The sequence below is a fragment of the Genypterus blacodes genome, unplaced genomic scaffold (assembly GCF_046128005.1).
Source record: "Genypterus blacodes isolate CSIRO-AG114 ecotype Tasmania unplaced genomic scaffold, CSIRO-AGI_Gbla_v1 ptg000067l_1, whole genome shotgun sequence".
Classification (NCBI taxonomy): Eukaryota; Metazoa; Chordata; class Actinopteri; order Ophidiiformes; family Ophidiidae; genus Genypterus; species Genypterus blacodes.
In genome coordinates, this window is record NW_027466879.1 from 8912083 (window position 1) to 8930882 (window position 18800).

Genomic DNA, 18800 nt, shown 5'->3' on the forward strand with positions numbered 1-18800 from the left:
TGGAAAACTCTATTTATGAGGAGAGATTACAGCAAAACAGGAAACTAGAGAGAAAGCAGAGATAAAATCCACAACCCGTACAACCAGCTTTTACAATCAAACCTCAACACACAGATGCTTTAGCTATGTTCATCATTGTACATCGTTTAAAAACCTCTGAATGAAAAGCAGGTAAACAGAGAGAAATGAAATGTGCCAGAACATTTCCCTCACACTGGGTAATATCGACAAGATGCTTTATGACCTTGGAAAAATGTACGTGAAAACATTTACGCTCAGAGAATCTCCGGGTGTGCAGGAGAAGAAAAGGTTAATTGACGAGTTTGTTATGAATGCTCCCGGTGTGGTTTGACTGGGAAATGGGAAAGCTCAAAAAGCGAGGGTAAAGTCGCTCTTTGTTCGTGCGTGAATAACACTGAAAGCTTGTCGCCACGGACCCAAAGGCTGATTCTGACCCTGTTCCCTCCATTCCCAGAAAAAAGTTACATCGCCAGATTTAGAGAGTTATTGTCACCGTTTGAGAACAGCAAGTCATTCTGTGTGGTATTTATAACCACTTTGTGGCAAGAACAGTCCAGCAACAACATGGAGCAATACAATTACAATCATGTTGTGTGACGAGAACAAGACTGCAAAGTAGCTGAGAGAGAGAGGGGCAGAAAGGGGCAGAGAAAGAGAGAGAGAGAGGGACAGGAGACAGAGACAGAGAGAGAGAGAGAGTGCGAGAGAGAGAGAAAGAGAGAGAGCGAGATGCATTTTGTTTCCATTCCAGTTTTACCCAAAAATAGGTAAAAACATAGTGGAGAGAGAGAGACACACTGCACCACGGCCTCCATGTTACAGGATAAATGTTTCAAGATGGCTTCGAGGCTGCAGAGCTCCAGTGTCTCTCTGCAGTTTAGTCGCAATAAAGGGAAAAGCTTTGGTCAGTCACCCGAGATGACACGGCTCCTCCACCACTAGATGCTCCTTGCACCTCACCGCCTTGCTCCATTTGACACCTCTTTGTACAGTGTTGCCCCTCATTGCGTGTGTGTGATTGTGTGTGTGTGTGAAGATTGAAGTATTCATGTGGTTGTGGGGAGCTTTTCGGAGCCATGTCCAAAGGTCCCTTTCTTCACCCAGCTTAAAAGAAAAATTCTCTCCTTTCCGTCTTTTCAGGGAGATGTCACTTACATCGACTGATCATCTTACTCAAGAAGTGTGGAGTCATTCCAACAAACCCACACTGATAACACTTATAACCTTGATGTTTGATTGTAATGCATAATAACTGTACAGCATGGCGGTTGGATTTAATTAGATTATACTCGAGAAGTTTAAATTATTCTACTCAGAACTTTCTCAATCCAACTTTGCCAAGTTTCCCTCTCATTTTTAAAGTAAAAGTACTATGTAGGTCAGCTCATCCTTTAATCCTGACTAGAACACACTGGCAGGAAGGGAACGCAGCCCCAAGGACTCAGCGGCAGACGAGGGCGGTGGGCTTTGGTTCTGCTTTGAGAGGAAAAGTTTGGATCTGACGAGGGGTTGCCAAAGCCACCGCAGGGGGTCCGCAAGTGTGATGCTGCATGCGAGGAAGCAAGCACATCAGAGACACAGAGAGAGAGAGAGAGAGAGAGAGAGAGAGAGAGAGAGAGATGCTTATATGTCATCCCTGCTTCATGTCATCCGGTATCCCCTCCCTCTCAGACATCTGGGTGTGATAGAGACACGATGAAGTGATCAAGCGAGAGTGGGAAGGCGGGAGCCTGACGTGGAGAGGAGGCAGGTTCCAGCCCACATTCCCGGACGCCGCGGGAAGCAAGAAGGTTAGTTCGGTTGGCACACTGTCTTCTGACAAATGAACTGACTGATGGCAGAGCTTAAGTGGTGGTAAGATCGTTTCTTGAGCGGATTTGATTGTTCTACCACGCATTGTTAACAGAGCTGTGATTGGGTGATTAAAAAATTATGGATCCTCAATTAGCAGCCAGACGGGATGGGGCACATTTTTGTTATGTGAGAAAGAGAAACGATAAATGGGCCACTCGGAAATTCTCTTCCATTACGTCTCGCCTGCTACATCGTCTTTCGCTTTGAATATTTGTTACACATTCTGTTTATGCATCGCAGGCAGCACTATTTAACGTTCATAAAGAAGTGTTAAGTTGTCAGTAGAGCACCCTGCTGTGGCTGGAGACGTGTAAAAAATAAAGGCCACTCTTAGAACTTTTTAGGGGATTCAACCAACATTAAGGAGTGGCTTTAGAATGAATTCATGTGGATTACTGCTCTCCTTGAGTAATACACTGAGCTGAATGTTTAAAGTGTTTGAAGATCTCCTTTAAGAAGAGAATAAAGTGTGCAATAAGCCATTAAGATGAGAGTTAATTAGATCAGTGAGACACCCCAATGACCCATTATCTCTACAGTTATTTGGAGTCCAGGCTCATTGTCTCCGATACTAATCTCCGGTTAGAGAGGAAGTCGCCATCGAAATCTCCTTTGGGAGAGGAGCTACACAATAACGGTCTGTGAAGTCACTTTAACGACATTCGTTTTATGTTTTGTGCAATCCGAGTTGCCAGAATTGTTCGTGGAAGAAACAGTAATATTGAGAATTACTATAGGTGACGATGTTGGATTTTGATTCGCTATTAAAATGTAAAAGGACTGCAGCTACGTATCTATAAGTTGATTCACTCGGGTTGAGTTCGTTCCTACCTGACTGTGGCCTTGTGACGGCGCTCTCATACACGGGGATCCCTTCACCAACATTGTTGAAGGCCTTCAGTGTGATCACATAGTGGGAACTGGGGTCTGAGGGAGAGCGGAGTTAGAGGAAGGGAGAGGGAGAGAGAGGGGGAGAAATTTACACAGTCTTCTAATCAAGTCCAACTCCAACCACTCTTGGGACTCTTGACTCATAACTGCAATATTAGGCAGGAGTGTTGGAGTACAATTATTCGTCTTACTGTGATTGAAGAGAATGCTTCACTTATGCACAAACACAAAAATATATTTCGCAGCAACGCCCCATGTACTGAGATTATAAATCACAATTAACTTCCACACTCCACATCCATATAAATATAGCAGTAATGGTTAATCACAATCAACAGTTGGTCCTTACCAAGGTTCTCAATGGTGTAGTAGCGCTGCTTGTAGTCTACTTTGATAGTCTGGGCGTGGGGGCTGCCGATGCCGTAACCGATGGTGTAACCACGCACCACGATATCCTGGTTCTCCGGCGGCGTCCAGCTCACCACAATGCTGTTGACCAGCGGCCGGACGTGGAGCGAGCTGGGGATGTCTGGTACGCGTGATTCTGATGGGGCGGTAGAGAGAAACAACATGGATGAGGAAACCAATAGGTCATACCAGACCGACAGAAAGCCTACAAGCACTTTACTTGACAAGTCCAGTGTGGTCAGACATTATGAAAGGAATTATTACATTTTAATATTTTAAACTCATCTAAAGGCTTGAAAACCCCCAAACTGGTTTCCTTGGCCATTGACACTTAACTCTACTTCACAATGATTACTTTTGCTTTTTTTTTAATATTTTCCCCTGTGGTGTTCCTACTTTTAATTCAGTACAGAATTTGAGTTCTTCTTCTTACACAGCTTGAGACATGTGATCCATCACAAACATCAAGTCTGCATTTATTGGTTAAACTTACATTACTGTTAAAAAGGTGAAGCAGTGCAGTCAAATCAATCTTTTACAACTCCATTACTGTGGAATAAAAATAAAACTTCGCCAAAAAAATAAAGCAGACTTCTCATGTTTACGGTGACTTATTACCCAGCTCAAACTGATTTACATATCCCAGAGAAATTACTGGAAACCAATGGCTCCGGGTAAAGACAGTCAGCAGAAATGTGAGGCAAACAGGATTTGTGGTTAAAGGAGCTAAAATGCAGAAATACAAGTTTGGTCCAATAAACTATAAACATCTTGTTTTGGGAGTAAACGTACCATCCAGGTCGCTCTCAAACGTCTCTGCTGTGGTCCAATCAGTGGCTGGTCCCGAGCCGTTCACCGTCATGGCCGACACACGGAAGGAGTACTCCGTCCCGGGCTCCAGACCTGGATGGAGACAGGGACATGGAAGCTGAAGTGCTGAAGTGCCAAGATCGCTCAACAGAAACCTCAAAAACTCACATTAAAACTTTCCTCCTCGTCTCGGTCCTTTTTGTTTCAGAATTTATTGTCCCTGCAACAGTTTCAAAGCACAACCATTTGCAGCAGACGCCCAATAAAGATTTAAGGAGAAAATCTATATTGCGCCTGCCTTGGGACGGATCAACCAGAGCTTTTGCTTTCTTTTTCACTCAGTATCATAGAAGTGATGGAGATTTATATTTCGCCATTGACCAATAAGTTAAAAAAGAAAAGTGTGGAGGTGTGTCTATACATTTCTATCACAGAGGTGGGGGGTAGGAAGAGGAAAAGCTCCACATTCTTCTGCTCCTCCGTCTTACTGCTGGGGGCCAGTTTTACTATTCAGAAGAATGAGGAACACCTGCTGACAAATTATGCACTGTTTATTAATTTACTGTAAAAAGTGATACAGTTTCATCACCGTCATCACTGTATGCTGGCATGCCCTTGGGGTTCGCATGTGAAGTTTGCTAACCATCCATGCCTCCAGGGTCCACAACATCTCCTACTAAAAGCCATTGAACCAACAAACCCCAGAATATGAAAGCTGAATCTCAAAACACAGCTTTCTGTTTGATGCAACGCACAGCTGGACCTCTTACAAAGTTGTCGAGACATCTTATTTTAATCACCACTGCTGAGGAGTTTCTGCTGATATGGTGTTTATTTTGGTGGCAGATGAAGGTAGAAGTTCTTAGATGATAAGTGGATGAACAGACCTCCAGCCAGACTAAAAAGAGCTTGTTTAACGGCGTCTTTAGTGTCGAGCTCAAGATCTTAAAAAATGCAACATGTCTGTGATGTTTGCAGTGCAGCTACGACTGAGTTTGATGGTGTTAAGCTTTTTATCTTGGGCCTTTGTGACAACTTCTGGTGTCAGCTGCTCAGAACCAAAGAGCGAGGAAATCTATGGGAGCCAATGGTTTAAGCAAAGAAAAAAAAAAAAAGCATACAGGACAAAACGACATGGCATCAAAGCAGCAGAATGCAATGCAGCTACCAAGTAACATGCTGCAAGGACAACACATTTTAAAAAGAACGTGAGGAATATATCAAATCTTGAATCAAAATGTGTTTAAGCCAGCTTTAAGTTTAAGAAGGCAGAGATTAGTTTTTACTTGTAGGGGAGACCCAATGCGGAAAAGTAGGCTGAAGCACAAGCTCAACATCAAAGTATACTTTATTTGTCCCCTGGCTCAGTGTTGTCACATAAACAGTTGAGACTTTTACCGTCGATGAGCTTGTACAGCTGAGTGCCTCCGGTGGTCTCGGCTTCACTCCTTCGCGTGCCTTTCCGGTAGCGGATCTTGTAGCCGGTGATGTCTCCATTCTGTGCGCCGAGGGGAGGGGGCTGCCAGCGGACCATGATACTCTGTGGGGGAACCAAGGGCATGAGTTAGATGAACCTAAAAGGCCATATTTAGCACATCTGTGAGTGTTGTGCTTTAGGGCCTGCATCTGTAAAGGTGACCTCATGCATTATCAGGCCCTCCCACACACACAGATTGGGTCTCTGTGTGTCTTTTGTGTTAAAGGAACTCTGTGGGTAACTTCACATTCTTGCCAGGAACTCCGGTCTCATGTCCCTCGCCCATCCTTGAGGCTGTGGCACAAATGGGAGGGTCGCAAAAAAACAAAAACAAACACCCCTTTGAGCTTGTGTGACGCAGTGCAGTCTGACGCATTAGGGAAGAAATAAACACATGAATAATAAATAGAAGGAGTCCTGACGAGAGGTGCGTGTGTGTGTATGTGTGTAGTCAAGGTAACCCAGTGGAGACACGGAGCTGAATGCGGGTGCTTGCTGCAGTGTTGCGGGATTCATGCGTGTGCATAACTCAGCGTGGGAGAAGAGTTAATTAACGCTTCCCCACAGTCACGCTGATGCACAAAAGCCCAAATATATGTTCAGGCCAAACACCCGCTCCTCCCCAGCTGGGTTGGGTGTGTTCAATTATCTCCGTTTTTTTTTATTACACCAACAGTTTCAGATCCTTGTGTGTGTGTGTGTGTGTGTGTGTGTGTGTGTTGCTACCGTACTTGAAAACCTTTTTTAATGACTTTTGGGATGTGACCGGGTGCAAAATAAGTTCACAAAATTTAGATTGTTCTAGCAGACGCTGCCTGATGACGCATACTAATGAGCTCGTATTTTTAAGCCCAATTAGTGCGGTTTCATCTGTGCACTTCTCAGGACTGAGTAATCAAATCCAAATGTCATCAATGTTTGAGAGTCAAGGATTCTATATGTTTGCCATTGAGCTTTAAACTGATGTGTGTGTATTGGAAGCGGGGATGGATTTGACGTCCACACTCTCCATTCAGAAAGCAAGTCTGCTACACTTCCTGCCCTTTATGCTGAGTGGAGCTTCCTCCTTTTGCTCTTAAACAGATGAGAGCATTAGAATCTCCGCTGAGTAGCCCTCAGCACGGGTGGCCTGTTCTCACTCAAGCTGTGTGTTTGTGTGTGTGTGATAGGATTATCTAACAGTTTTTCTCCGGGCTGCTTTGACAGTTCTTTCTCACTCTGCAGCACAAGCAGTCCCACTATAACCTTTTTTCTAAGAATCCGCGAATAATTGTGGTGAAATTAAAGACGAGCTGTGGGTTCAGGACTGTGTCTGTGCGTCTGTGTGTGTGAGCATGTGTGTACTGTATGTAGGTCAGCGAAAAAACAGACGGGAGTGAAATATGCAGAGAGCGAGAATTTCCTTTGTAAAGTTGGGGATGAGATTTCTTTAGAACATGTTGACATTGGAAACACTTCTGCAGCTCCTCTTCCTTATACGAGATTAGTCCTGACAGCTTATTCAACCAATGCATTCACGTGTGCACCAGTATAAATCTAATGGGGTGCCAGACCCAAATGAGTGAGGATTGTAAAGAGACACCCATCAGGATCCAATATGTAAAGAGCCAAGCATCTTTTCATCCAGTCATCTGGCTTAATCAGGCTTATCCCATCTAAAGTGTTACATAGGAAAAGCCAAATGAGAGGTGGGAGGAACCAGTAGTAGTTTTCAAATGGGAAAATGTGTTCCAGTCCTCTGATCAAAAGAGACACTCACTCTAGATTAAACAAAATATAGCATCCAGACATCTTAATCCACTGTGAATTTTTTCCTGTCACATTAAAACATTCTAACCAACGGGGTGCCGACGGCTGCCAGAGAAACCTGGCTGCATGGTAAACAGTCTGCCAGGCCTGCTGGCCACATATGCTTCGACTGTTTCCATAGCTCCCTGGCTAATGTTGTGAGTATGCCCGCACAGCACAAACTCCTGGGCTCGCTCTTTAGAGGATCCATTTGGAGCCTAGCTGCTGGTGTCTTTGGTACAGGTGGAGAACGATACAGAGGACACAACCTTTTGACAGGACAAGAGTTTGGTGCCGATGAAAGGATCAATGAGGCTTCACACACACTTTACCAAAACACTGTAAATCACCTGAAGCTATAGACAGAGCTTCATGCGGCGCACAATTGTCCCTCACCTGTGTGCTGTATCTGATAATACAGGTGTGTAGACGTAAACCCTTACCTTTGAGTTCTGAACCTCTAGAGTCAGGTTTTGGGGAGGAGCACTTGGTACTGTAAAGCAGAGGGAAAAGAACACTTCTTCAGTTCAATGTCTTCAGTCCAATAAACTGAAAGGAATCATGGGAGCAGTTTTTATAAACTCATAATTATTCAAGTCTAAACTCCTCTGTGTTCATCAAACTACTGACTGTCAGACAGCGTGCGGACAGTAATGTCCTCGGTGGAGACGCCTGGCCCGTGCTTATTATAGGCCACCACACGGAAACTGTACTCGGTGTTCTTCTTCAGTCCAGACATGGCGTAGGACTGACTGCCAATGTCCAAGTCCTGAAAGACAGAGATGGACAGAAGGAGGGAAAATTATTTGCAAATGGTTGCAATGGGCAAGATGTGTCAAGCAGCAGTACAGTACAGAAAGCATCTCATCACTGTATTGAGATATGACTCATATCACGTGTACTACACAGACATTTACTGTGAAGACTGTAAACTTTACAATGGTGAATGTGCCCTATGCTCAAAGACCGCTTACTGTTTTGCAATGAATACACAAGAAATTATGTACAGCTTATACAGAATGTTCTGTTCTAGTCCGATTTACTGAGATAGCAAAACATCAAGAGATTAAGCGATAATAGTTTCAATTCTGACAGCATGTCTGATTAATATCTGTATCAAATCACTGCAGCGAACAAATGTGATGCAAGTCCAAACATGTGGCAAATAAGACTGCTTAATCATCTCACCGATCTTTTTCTTTGTTGGTATTCAAGTCATTCTTCCCATTATTAAATCGCTGTCAGTAATCTATCACGAGGGAAATGCGCTAAATTCCATTCCTCCCATCATCATTTGGAAATGTCATCGCATTAGCAACGTTTCACTTTATAATTCCTTGTTAAAAAATGCCATCTTCCACAGGCCCAAATTATTACTGTGATAATGGCTTGGAGACATGCTGCCCACGCTGCATCACAAGTTCGTTCAGTGCTTTCCCTGCGACATTTCCTTTCAAAAACAAGACTTCAGGGAAATCTAATCTTGCTTCTAGCGGAATCCAATCAAAACCTCTGAACTCGGGTCAGCTGATCCCCCCCATGACTATGACACCAGAGTAGACTCCTCACATCCAGTGGTCCTTCATCAACATTGCATGTCCTCTGAATATTTCTCTCCCTTCTGTCCCTTTCTTTCAGAAACACTCTCTGCTTTTCCATTTGGCTCTTCCTATCCCTCCTGTTTCTCCCCTCTCTTCATCTCTTGCCTTCTTCACCTCATCTCTGGCTCTCTTCTCCAGGGAGCTGAGGCATCATTACTCAATGCGCTGGCTGATGATTTCATCTATTATCATATTAAAGGCTTTTTAATGCCTCACTGGCCTACACACTGCTACTGTTGGAACTGACTCAGAATCTAAGCAGCTAGACGCCGCTCCTGTGACAAGTTCAGAGCGAGAGAGAAAAACAACAACAAAAGCACATCTGCTTTCTCTTTGCACAAACTATCAAACTGTGTTTCCGTAGCAGACACACACTCAAAAAGCAAAAAGTTTCCTGGTAAATAGCCAACTCCTTACCTCATCAAAGAAAAATTACATTCAAGTGCGACTGTAAGTGAGTTATATGTAACAAACATAATGAAATTAAGATGCATCACGAAGTAGCAGATAAACATCCGGAAAAACTAATTAGAGTTCTTTAATTGCCATTTAATCTCCATTCACAGCCCAGAGGATAAACAGCCTCAGCTTAATCTTACTTGGTAATCTCAGGGGCCACGTAAATATACAGCTCACCAGAATCAAAAATAAAGATCTGTGGGTTTTACTAATGCCTGTCCCTGTAACATGCACAAATCATAGTGGTTAAAAACCCTCAAAGAAGGAGCGAAAACGTGCCGCTTTCAATCAAAAGTGGAGAAATTTGCATTACAATGCAGTTAAATAGCCACTAGTCTGCAAGCGTGATGGGCACCGCACACCGCAAAATACCACCTTTGTGAATTATATTAAGGGCTATTGAGGCATTAGACAGTCACTAGAGAGACATCTGACGGAAAATGTCACTGTACACAGAAAACACACAGACCGCTTTAATGGTGAATGTAATGTGGATTTTTCTAAAGAGATACTGAGTGTTGAATGTCTCCCAGTGCAGGACCTCCTACCTGCTCGTTGCCCAGGTTTTTATCGGTGTAGTACAGCTTGTAGGTGAGGATGTCTCCGTTGCCAGTGAGAGGAATGTCCCAACTGAGAGAGATGGAGGTGGGTGTGTTTGAGACAGCCTGAAGGTTGGGTGCAGGGCCGGGCATTTGGACTGGGTGACAAAGGAAGCAGCAGATGAGGCACAGATCAGACAACCATTAAATCTAATCAGATATGTTCAACCATCGACACGTCTATTCCTATAATAAGGCTCGACTTAAACGCAGCGATGCCTTTCCCCTCTGGGCCGCCAACTGTGTTGATTTTCTCCTTGTGCCTCTGATAAACATTCTGAGGGCATCGCTCATAAGCGTTACTGTGCATTCGCTCAGAGTGCAGCGTTCAGCGTGAGAGGCGGTTTTTTTGTTGTGCCAGTCTGATGAGGATTGTTGGACACCTGCAGCTCCAACACAAAGAAACAAAGTGAGATGTTTATCTAGAATGTTTTGTAATGCAGAAGTATATCTTATTTTATGCTGCCTCCAAATTAAACCTGTGAGGTTTCTTCTTCCAGATGGGAAGTGGAATATGCAATATGCTCGCTTTTTGAGTGGTTTAAGTCACGACAACTCGGTTGCCAAGCAACTGACAATAAAAATGGACATCACTTTGTTGTGTTTTCCAAAACAATGAATAATTTTGTGTTTTCTTGGATTTCAAAACCATATTTGCAAAATACAGAGGCGTCATCTACAAAAGCAGCCAGCTTTCATGGGCTCCAGCATATCGAACGCCACCGTATTTCATATCTCAGGGGGAAAAGTAGAGAAAGTGACTGCTGTTCTTCTGGTAAACATGGCCCCACTTTCCTGAAGCTCTAACCTGAAAAGTCTAAGCCAGTGAGAAAAGACTTGTTTGAAAAGGATACAGTAGAACAAGGTGTACAACAATACAAATAGAGTGAACTTTGTGTAAGAATTGGGCATTATACTCATAGATATTACTAATACTTTGATCATACCATTCACATATGAGAAGGGGACAGAATAAACGTCTAGTATTGCATTAGATTGTAACCTGGTGACACTGAATGTGTGTGTGTATGTGTGTGTGTGTGTGTGTGTGTGTGTGTGTGTGTGTGTGTGTGTGTGGGTGTGTATCCTTTGTAAGCTTTAGCTGGTGTCAAAATGTGACAAAATACATCAGGTGTGGGTTTGCTTGAGCACGAATAGTGTCTCAAGAGCAATGAAGGGGGAGTGTGTGGTGCACACACTGCGGGCACTCAGACGTGGGTCAACAGTTTAAACTATAATTCATTACATGTTCCGACACAAAAAGTGAAGGCACCCCCCCCCACACAAACACAACAGAGATGTACTACAGAGGCACTACCCGCCCGTGCTACAAGCCATACTGGCAGCATTATGGGGCGTGCATGTGAGCGTGTGTGTGGATTTGTCCGCCCTCCACCAAGGACAGAGGTAGAGAACCGACCAGCTGACCTAGAAAAGTGACAGTGACTGAGCTGTGAGCTGGGCCAATAGGTGAGGGACACACACCTCCACAGTGTGCTGGGAAATCCCCGCAAGGTGGTCGAGGAGATCACTCCTACACACCCAAACAAAAAGAGAGGAGAGAAGCCTGATCCCCTCCTCCAACCAGGATTGCTCCGTTTCCTCCAGTCAAACAGCCTTATGAGGCTTGGTGTGCAATAGCTGCACATACTGGATGAGGGAATTACACAAACTAAAACACATTATGGAATACTAATGTCAGACATTCTTCTGTCAGCCACAGGCAGGTAGGCAACCAAGCCCCCCTACACACACACATACGGCTTTGGAAATGTTGGCAAGTAAACAAGAAGCAGCTTTTAAGAAGAGAGCACTGTGTTCCTCTGGTCTGCTGTTGGGTGGTCTGCCTTGATGCACAGCACAAAACAGCCTCATCTGTGTGTGCGTGTGTGTGTGTGTGTGTGGGAGCTGCGGTGGGAGTGGGGGGTTGGCTCATGTTTCAAGTGAGCATACAGTGTATGTGGATGAATGTTTGTGTGAGTGTTTATTTGCACTTTTGTGTGCATCGTTAGAGTGCATCCTGTTTGCCTCACTGTGCTCGTATGAGCGCATAAAACAACATACTGGCCGGATTATGCCTTCATGGGTGTTTGTATGCATGTATGCTGTTTACCGAGTGCGTTTGATTGAATGTTTGCATGTGTCGCACCTTCTGCCTGGGTGGCCACTGTGAGCACTGCAGAGCTTTCTCCCGGGCCGTTGCTGTTGTGGGCCACGACCCTGAAGCGATATTTGGTGTCAGGCATAAGGTTCTGGATGGTGACCTGCATCTCCCCGGGCCGGCTGGTGTTCACTACTCGCTCCCTGTGATGGACGGAGAGATTAGTTTCAAGAGAAAAATGGATAGAAATAGATTTAAACTGTTTTTCATCCTTTCCATTCCCCCAATTTTCCCTAACTTTTCCAAAGTGTAATGGCAAAAGACAACATCTCACAGCATATTCCACTGACTGGAGTCCTAAGATGATACGAGAGCAGATTTTGGGAATAGAAAAACGCTTCTGTCAAGAATTGTTAAGACTACAATCATGATCAAAATTCCCTATAACTTTTCTAAAACCTTTGGGATTATAGTATATGATAAATTTACGATGTGTTTATGGTGCAAAATGGGTTTTTTTCACCTGCATTCCTCTATTATTGATTCTGTAATCCTATTCCCCTACTTTATTTATTATTAATTATTTTTTATTCATGGCTAGTTATTCACTGATACTATAAGGTGAATTTTGCAATATTCTTTATTTAACACTCAATCGGAAATAGTGAGCGGCTTTTCTATTGTTCTTATCTTTTGTTGTTTCTTCCTGTTCACATTATTTATTTTAATACTAACTCAACTTACTTTTTCACTTACTATGCGTTATAAGTGCTCTTCAGGTAATAAATGCTTACTGGTACGAAAAGTTACTTTATATTCCTATTACAAGCTAAAATCCCCCAAGTAAAGTTACTTAGCTGTGAATTAATTGTGTACACAAGAAACACAAGACTCTGGAGTGGCACATGAGAAACGGTGCCATCTAGGGTCCATTTGAGGCTATGACAGGGTGGTGTGTGGTACCTGCTCGTGCCCTCCAGGCTGTAGAACACAGAGTAGGTCAGCTCTTCCCCTTGTGGCTCGGCCGGCGGGCGCCAGGTGAGCTTGATGAAGCGGGTGGAGACCAGCGAAGCCACGACATCCCTGGGTGCAGACGGGGTGGGACCTGTCGGACTGGCCACGCCTCCGGAGCCTGGCGTTACATGGTCAGTAGTGTTAGGAGTCAGTGAGGGGGGAGGGAAAGAGGGCAAGGCTACGTCTTTGGGTTTGGGAGGATGAGGAAGGAGAGATGAAGGGGAGGGGGCATGAGACAGTAGCAGAGGTGAGAGAACGGAGGCGTTCGAAAAGGCACAGGGTGAGGGGGTCGAAGAGAGGAGAAGGGGCAGAAATGGAAATGACAGTGGAACGGAAGGAAGGAAAGAAGGAAACAAAAACAGAAGAAAAAAACAAAATAACAACGGAACAAAAAAAGACTTTGGGCATGATAAGGAACCACAAAACGCTTCTACTACACTCACAAAGCTGACAAATACAAGCACAATACAGAGGGACACTACCACATGCAACTCTACACAAAGCTTTCTAATGTGAGGGAGAAGGAGCACAAAGTAGCACATGGTACATTGCAGCTGACAGACGGCATTCATATTGACAATATTTGCCCGATTCCAATCGACTGTGACAAAAACGCTTACAGTTTGAAGAGGTTGACCTTACTTTTGCGGGGCCACCTTCTGTCTATTCAGGTAAATATGCACCCACATCCCAGACATATTAAAGGGCTGAAAGAAACAAGAGCTGGTTCTGCGGTCCGGGCTGCGTCTTAGCCAAGGAACTCATGATGTTTTTCAGCGCTTTCTCGGTCACATTCCACAGCTCAGGCCACAGAAATGTGAAGGATTTCATTTGCCCTGTTTTTTGTTGTGGGGGGGAAACAATCTGTGGTCAGACGTGACGAGATCAGCTTTCGCCGGGCAAGTGGGCAAAAACAAAAATGTACAGAAAGAATGTCAGTCTGCATGACATTTCCATTTGTGTGCAGGTCAAGGAATTTGACTGGAAGGCAACGCTGGCGAAAAGCAGTGCAGTAAGTGTTGTGATTATTATAAGTACTGCAGAAATGTACTGAAGTATGATGCTATTGCTGGCTTATTTATGCATCTGACATCTGGCATGTAGGCAAAATGTAAGAGGAGAAACTGATTTGTTACGAAAAAGCACCGCCACACACACACACACACACACACACACACACACACACACACACACACACACACACACACACACACACACACACACACACACACACACACACACACACACACACACACACACACACACACTGTTAATAACCCTGTTCATCAAGAAGTGACCTCATGCCTCCATCCACAACTATGAGGAAGGCTCCACATTACTGTGTGTGTGCGTGTGTGTGTGTACTCTGCCTAGTAGAGGGAAAAACAATCTTCCGAGGGCATATATTGCTAGATGAAAACTGATTATCCTCTATTATAAAGTAGAGCGCACACACAATTAATGATGAGGCATCTCAGCTTCAATAGAATGTGAATACAAGGCACAAAAATATGCCAAAACACAAACACAAAGACACACAGACACACAGACACACACACACACACACACACGCACAAACAACTACTATCAGAAATTAATTGTCTTCACCTTGGTAATGGAGAAGAATGTCTTAAGGCCTTTTACTTATCATCGATACACAAAGACCTCAATTAAAACGGTGACACACTGCAAATGTATTAGAGAGGGAGCTTCTATGTGGATGCATTTCCAATCCATCCAGGCACATGATGCATACATGGGTGAGACGTTTAGAGGGAGGCAAGAGCGATCTAGAATGATCAGTAGGTCACATGTTGGCCAAAGCTTCAGAGGAAAAAGGCAGAATAAAGGTTTGGGATGTTTTGGGTTGAGCCAGGGAGGGACAGATAAAATCATTAAGATGGCATGCTCATCTTTCTATGCCATGTCAAATCAAACTGTAGGTCATTTGACATGCCGGGCAGATCTCAGGGTCTCCCCGACACTTTGTCTTGTACACGTGGACCTGTGATGGTTACAGTAAGGAGGTGTCAGCCGCTCACTGCCGCTGCCAACTTCTATTCATAGCTGATTAATAGTATCATTAGTCTCTGCGCCAGAGGTAATGAATGGCTGGCATTAAGGCTTAACGAGGAAGGTTACTCCAGATCTGCATAATAAATCTTGCTAACCAATACACAAAACAGCCCGGACAAAGACGTGCAATGCAAATCATTCATCTTCATAATCAAAGGAAGTAAAAGCTGTTCTGAATAAAGATAATTGGAAGAGCCTCAAAGTTCTGATGAAAGCCTCACAACTCAAACTTTTATCTTGTGAACTCCATAATCCTTTGCTGTGATTCCACTGAGGGCAACGTTTTTTTTTTCTTATCGGGCCTCAGTGTAAATAAAAAGAGTTTATCTGACTGGTTGAGATTGTGCACTTCCAGCAGCTCCGGCGGTGCGATTGTGGATTTTAGGGTGAATTCAGAAGCCGAGCCAGGATCTTACAAGATAGATTTTCTCATAAGTGAACGGCAATAGCTTCCATGTCTAATGTGGTTAGGTAATGATGACTGCATAAGAGACTGAGTTGGCATGATGCTAATGGTCCATAACTTAGCGGAGAGAGGAAGGGGTGGACAGAACAAGAATGAATAATACAATCAAAGCAGCCTGTTGGGCACAGAGACCAGGGACGGCTGCTGGTTCCCACCTTCTTACTTTCATTTGCTGGGGAAATCTTTGCTTCAATGTGCAAAACCCACAAATTGACACTACCACAAATTCAAGTGTGCACACTGAGTGAAAATGGGTTATTTTGATTGGTAATTCAGGGAATGCCCATGGACAGTGAAACGTGGATGTTATTTTGTGGGTTCATGCTGACATAAACATGTAAAGGACAAATAAAAAATGCACTATTATATTACTACAAATGTAGGGTATAACAAAAATATTTAAACCCGGGAATCATTCTCTATTTTAGACTTGCATGCAGCAGTCACATAGTGGATGCAGTGTGTATAAAAGCGCAACCCTGTGCTTGTGGTTGAAATGCATATGTAGCTGATGACAGAAATCATAGCTTCCTAAATATGCATAGAGACATGCTTTCATTTAAATGTGAAGCTAACGTAAGGAAGGACAGAACATTTCACTGGCCCATAAATGTTCTCATGGAAATATAGTGGAAAATTATTGGTTGGGGCAGCCACTCACAACCACACACATCTATTTTTCTCTCTGGAATACATCTCGTTGGAACTGGAAAGATGAGCAAGCCTGACAGCTCAGGGCATCCGAACGACTCCTTAATGTGCCGACGCAGAGAAAGGCCGGTCCGGGGGGGAGAAGACAAATGTTTCAATGTGAGGACAAAGTGAGAAAAATGAAAAAAAGAAATGATGGAATGCAAGAAAAAGGCTGACCAAGTGTGGCGCCACACTGATGACAAGAAGAAATCTGATTTTTAAGCCACTTTTGAAAAGTTACAAAGTGCTTTAGAAGCAAAACGGAGTTAAATGAGCACCAATTAGACAAACAGGAACCAAAGTGAGACATTCATCTTCCAAAATGTGCAGCAGTGGAAATGATTTTCATCGAGCTGGAGAAGCCAGTGGCTGTTTCTTTGGGACCTTTCTCGGACTTTCTTTTGCCTGCTCATCACTGGCTGGAAGCTGATGACATTACCCACAGGTCACAGCAAACACGCAACTTTCTACACACATCCTCCAGTCCATGGATCCATTTCACTAGCATAATCTATAAAGACAAAGCCTTCAGCTTCCTCCTTAGTGTGAAAGAGCACCTTTTCAGGGCTTATTGATGATTTTCCAAAACTATTTAAAATCTGCGACAACTTCCAGGAGACAAATGAGGTCTAGTAAAGTAAGTGGACACGGCAAAGTCAGGGAAAGTCAGACTAAGAACTTCCTCTTTTGACTACATTCCTGCGTAATTGCAGTTTACTTTAAATGTGTGTTGGAGCTTTTGATCTCACTGCCAGTCACTACGACTTCTGCAACATGCTTGAACAACACAGAGTGTCTGTCAACAGTCTGAAAAGTAAAAACGTAGAAACAGCCAAGCAGCCGCTTCTCTGCCTCAAGTTAATTGCTGTTATGAGGGATTTGCGTAACAGATGTGTTTGTCTACCTGAAAACCAAACGGAAACTGTACCAGTTAGACCCAGTGTCAGTGCTGATGGGCAGTTGCTCACCCAATGTACATGACATCAAGCTGCTTAGACAGAACCTTAGACCAAGATTATGAGATTTTGCTTTGGTTTCTCCGTCATTTCTCCACCTGTGTGACACTCTCATACTGCACAATCCCAACAACAACCAACCTTTACTGTTTCAATAGCATAAACCTCATTAAACTCTTGATGTTCGGATGCAAATCTCTGCAAAAAGACTGAATAAGAAAGCTCTGCATATCCTCATTAATCATTTAGAAAAGTTCTCTCTCTGAAATGCCGATGCAGGCATTTCATTTATCTAGCTTACTTCTAACGCCTCAACATTTTAAATGGCAAATCAGAGACAAATATGGCAATAAGAACAACAAACATGATAAATATGGAGGTGCTGGAATCTTCCAGAATGCGTACCATCTGTGAGTAAAATCACCCCAGTCAGCTCGTCCTGTTGCAGGAGGGTGGAAATCTGGGATCGCCACGTTAAATTGAATGAATATGATGGACAACATTCATATTTTGGACTAAGATGACATCACAGGGCAGCAGAGTCACTGGATTAATAAATATGGAAAAAAGCACCGGCATGAGATCTGCACTTCTAAAGAAGACTGGACATGTTGGGGAAGATGTCCTGAATGTTAACTTAAAAAAACTACATTTTCCAAATTCCCACATCAATATGTTAATGGGATTTCTATTGGCTGCACTGTTGGTGTAGCAACAGACAATCATTCACCCGGGTTCTCTGAAATCACACAGGATGGACTGACCCCTGGATGCGGGGGGGGGTAAATGCTCACATTGCGAAAAGCTGAGTAATCCATCAATAATTCATCATCTGCCGTGTGTATAAACACAGCACCTGTACTATCAAACACATGTACGTCCTTGATCTGCAGGCCACTGGTGAGTTCAATTCGGTGTGATTGCTTTGTTCCCCTCAGTGCCGGCAAACATGCACCATCACCAGGGCACCAGCTGCTTGCCCAGACCCTGTATGCAAAATTGTGTGGCTATACAATCCCCCCCCCCCCCCCCCCAGCCTGTTGACAAATGTAAACATCACGTGTTCCACATGCTGGCTGGAAAGAGAAAGCGAGGTCTCTTGGGTTCCCCTTTTCAAGTGGATCAAAACGGCCAGTGATGCCGTTCGTCTCCAGAGCATTTTCACCGCCGACGCGCAACACCAGAACCCGGGCTGCACTGCCTTCCTTTGTGTCTCATTGCCTTAGAGATGCCAGAACACAATAAACCTTTCTGAGAGAGAACACAGCGAGTAATTAATTACGCTGAAAGCTGTGTGTATATGTGTGTGCATACACGCACAACATTTTTACATGTGAAGCCTGCAAAGCCCGACCAGCCCGTGAAGGCTGAAAAGGTTACGTTGAATGTTTGCAGAAGCAGGAGCGGCTGGATCCCTGATGGGAGACGAACAGCCCGGTTAATCAGACTCCAGCCAATAAAAGGTTCTTTCCAGGGTTGGAGCCACTGAAAGTCAGTTATCATACCAGGCGGACAAGCAGGGGGGCGCCCACACCCAGCTGTGACGCTACTCCCTGTTCCACTTTTAGGTTATGGAAACTGGGAGG

At 44.0% G+C, this 18800-nt stretch overlaps 1 protein-coding gene across 3 annotated transcripts in view; it reads right to left on the reverse strand.

The window, feature by feature from the left end:
• Positions 1-18800, reverse strand: part of neo1a (neogenin 1a) — a 130647-nt gene that overhangs the window by 12028 nt on the left and 99819 nt on the right. For 2 of the 3 annotated variants that reach the window (XM_076156335.1, XM_076156333.1), the window contains exons 8-16: positions 12973-13207; positions 12058-12212; positions 9858-10006; positions 7880-8018; positions 7693-7742; positions 5383-5524; positions 3967-4077; positions 3116-3310; positions 2707-2802 (exon numbers count right to left, since the gene is read on the reverse strand). In XM_076156335.1, coding sequence (XP_076012450.1) covers positions 2707-2802; positions 3116-3310; positions 3967-4077; positions 5383-5524; positions 7693-7742; positions 7880-8018; positions 9858-10006; positions 12058-12212; positions 12973-13207 — 1272 coding nt within the window. The remainder of the gene's footprint in view (positions 1-2706; positions 2803-3115; positions 3311-3966; positions 4078-5382; positions 5525-7692; positions 7743-7879; positions 8019-9857; positions 10007-12057; positions 12213-12972; positions 13208-18800) is intronic. The other variant, XM_076156334.1, reaches the window with a different exon arrangement.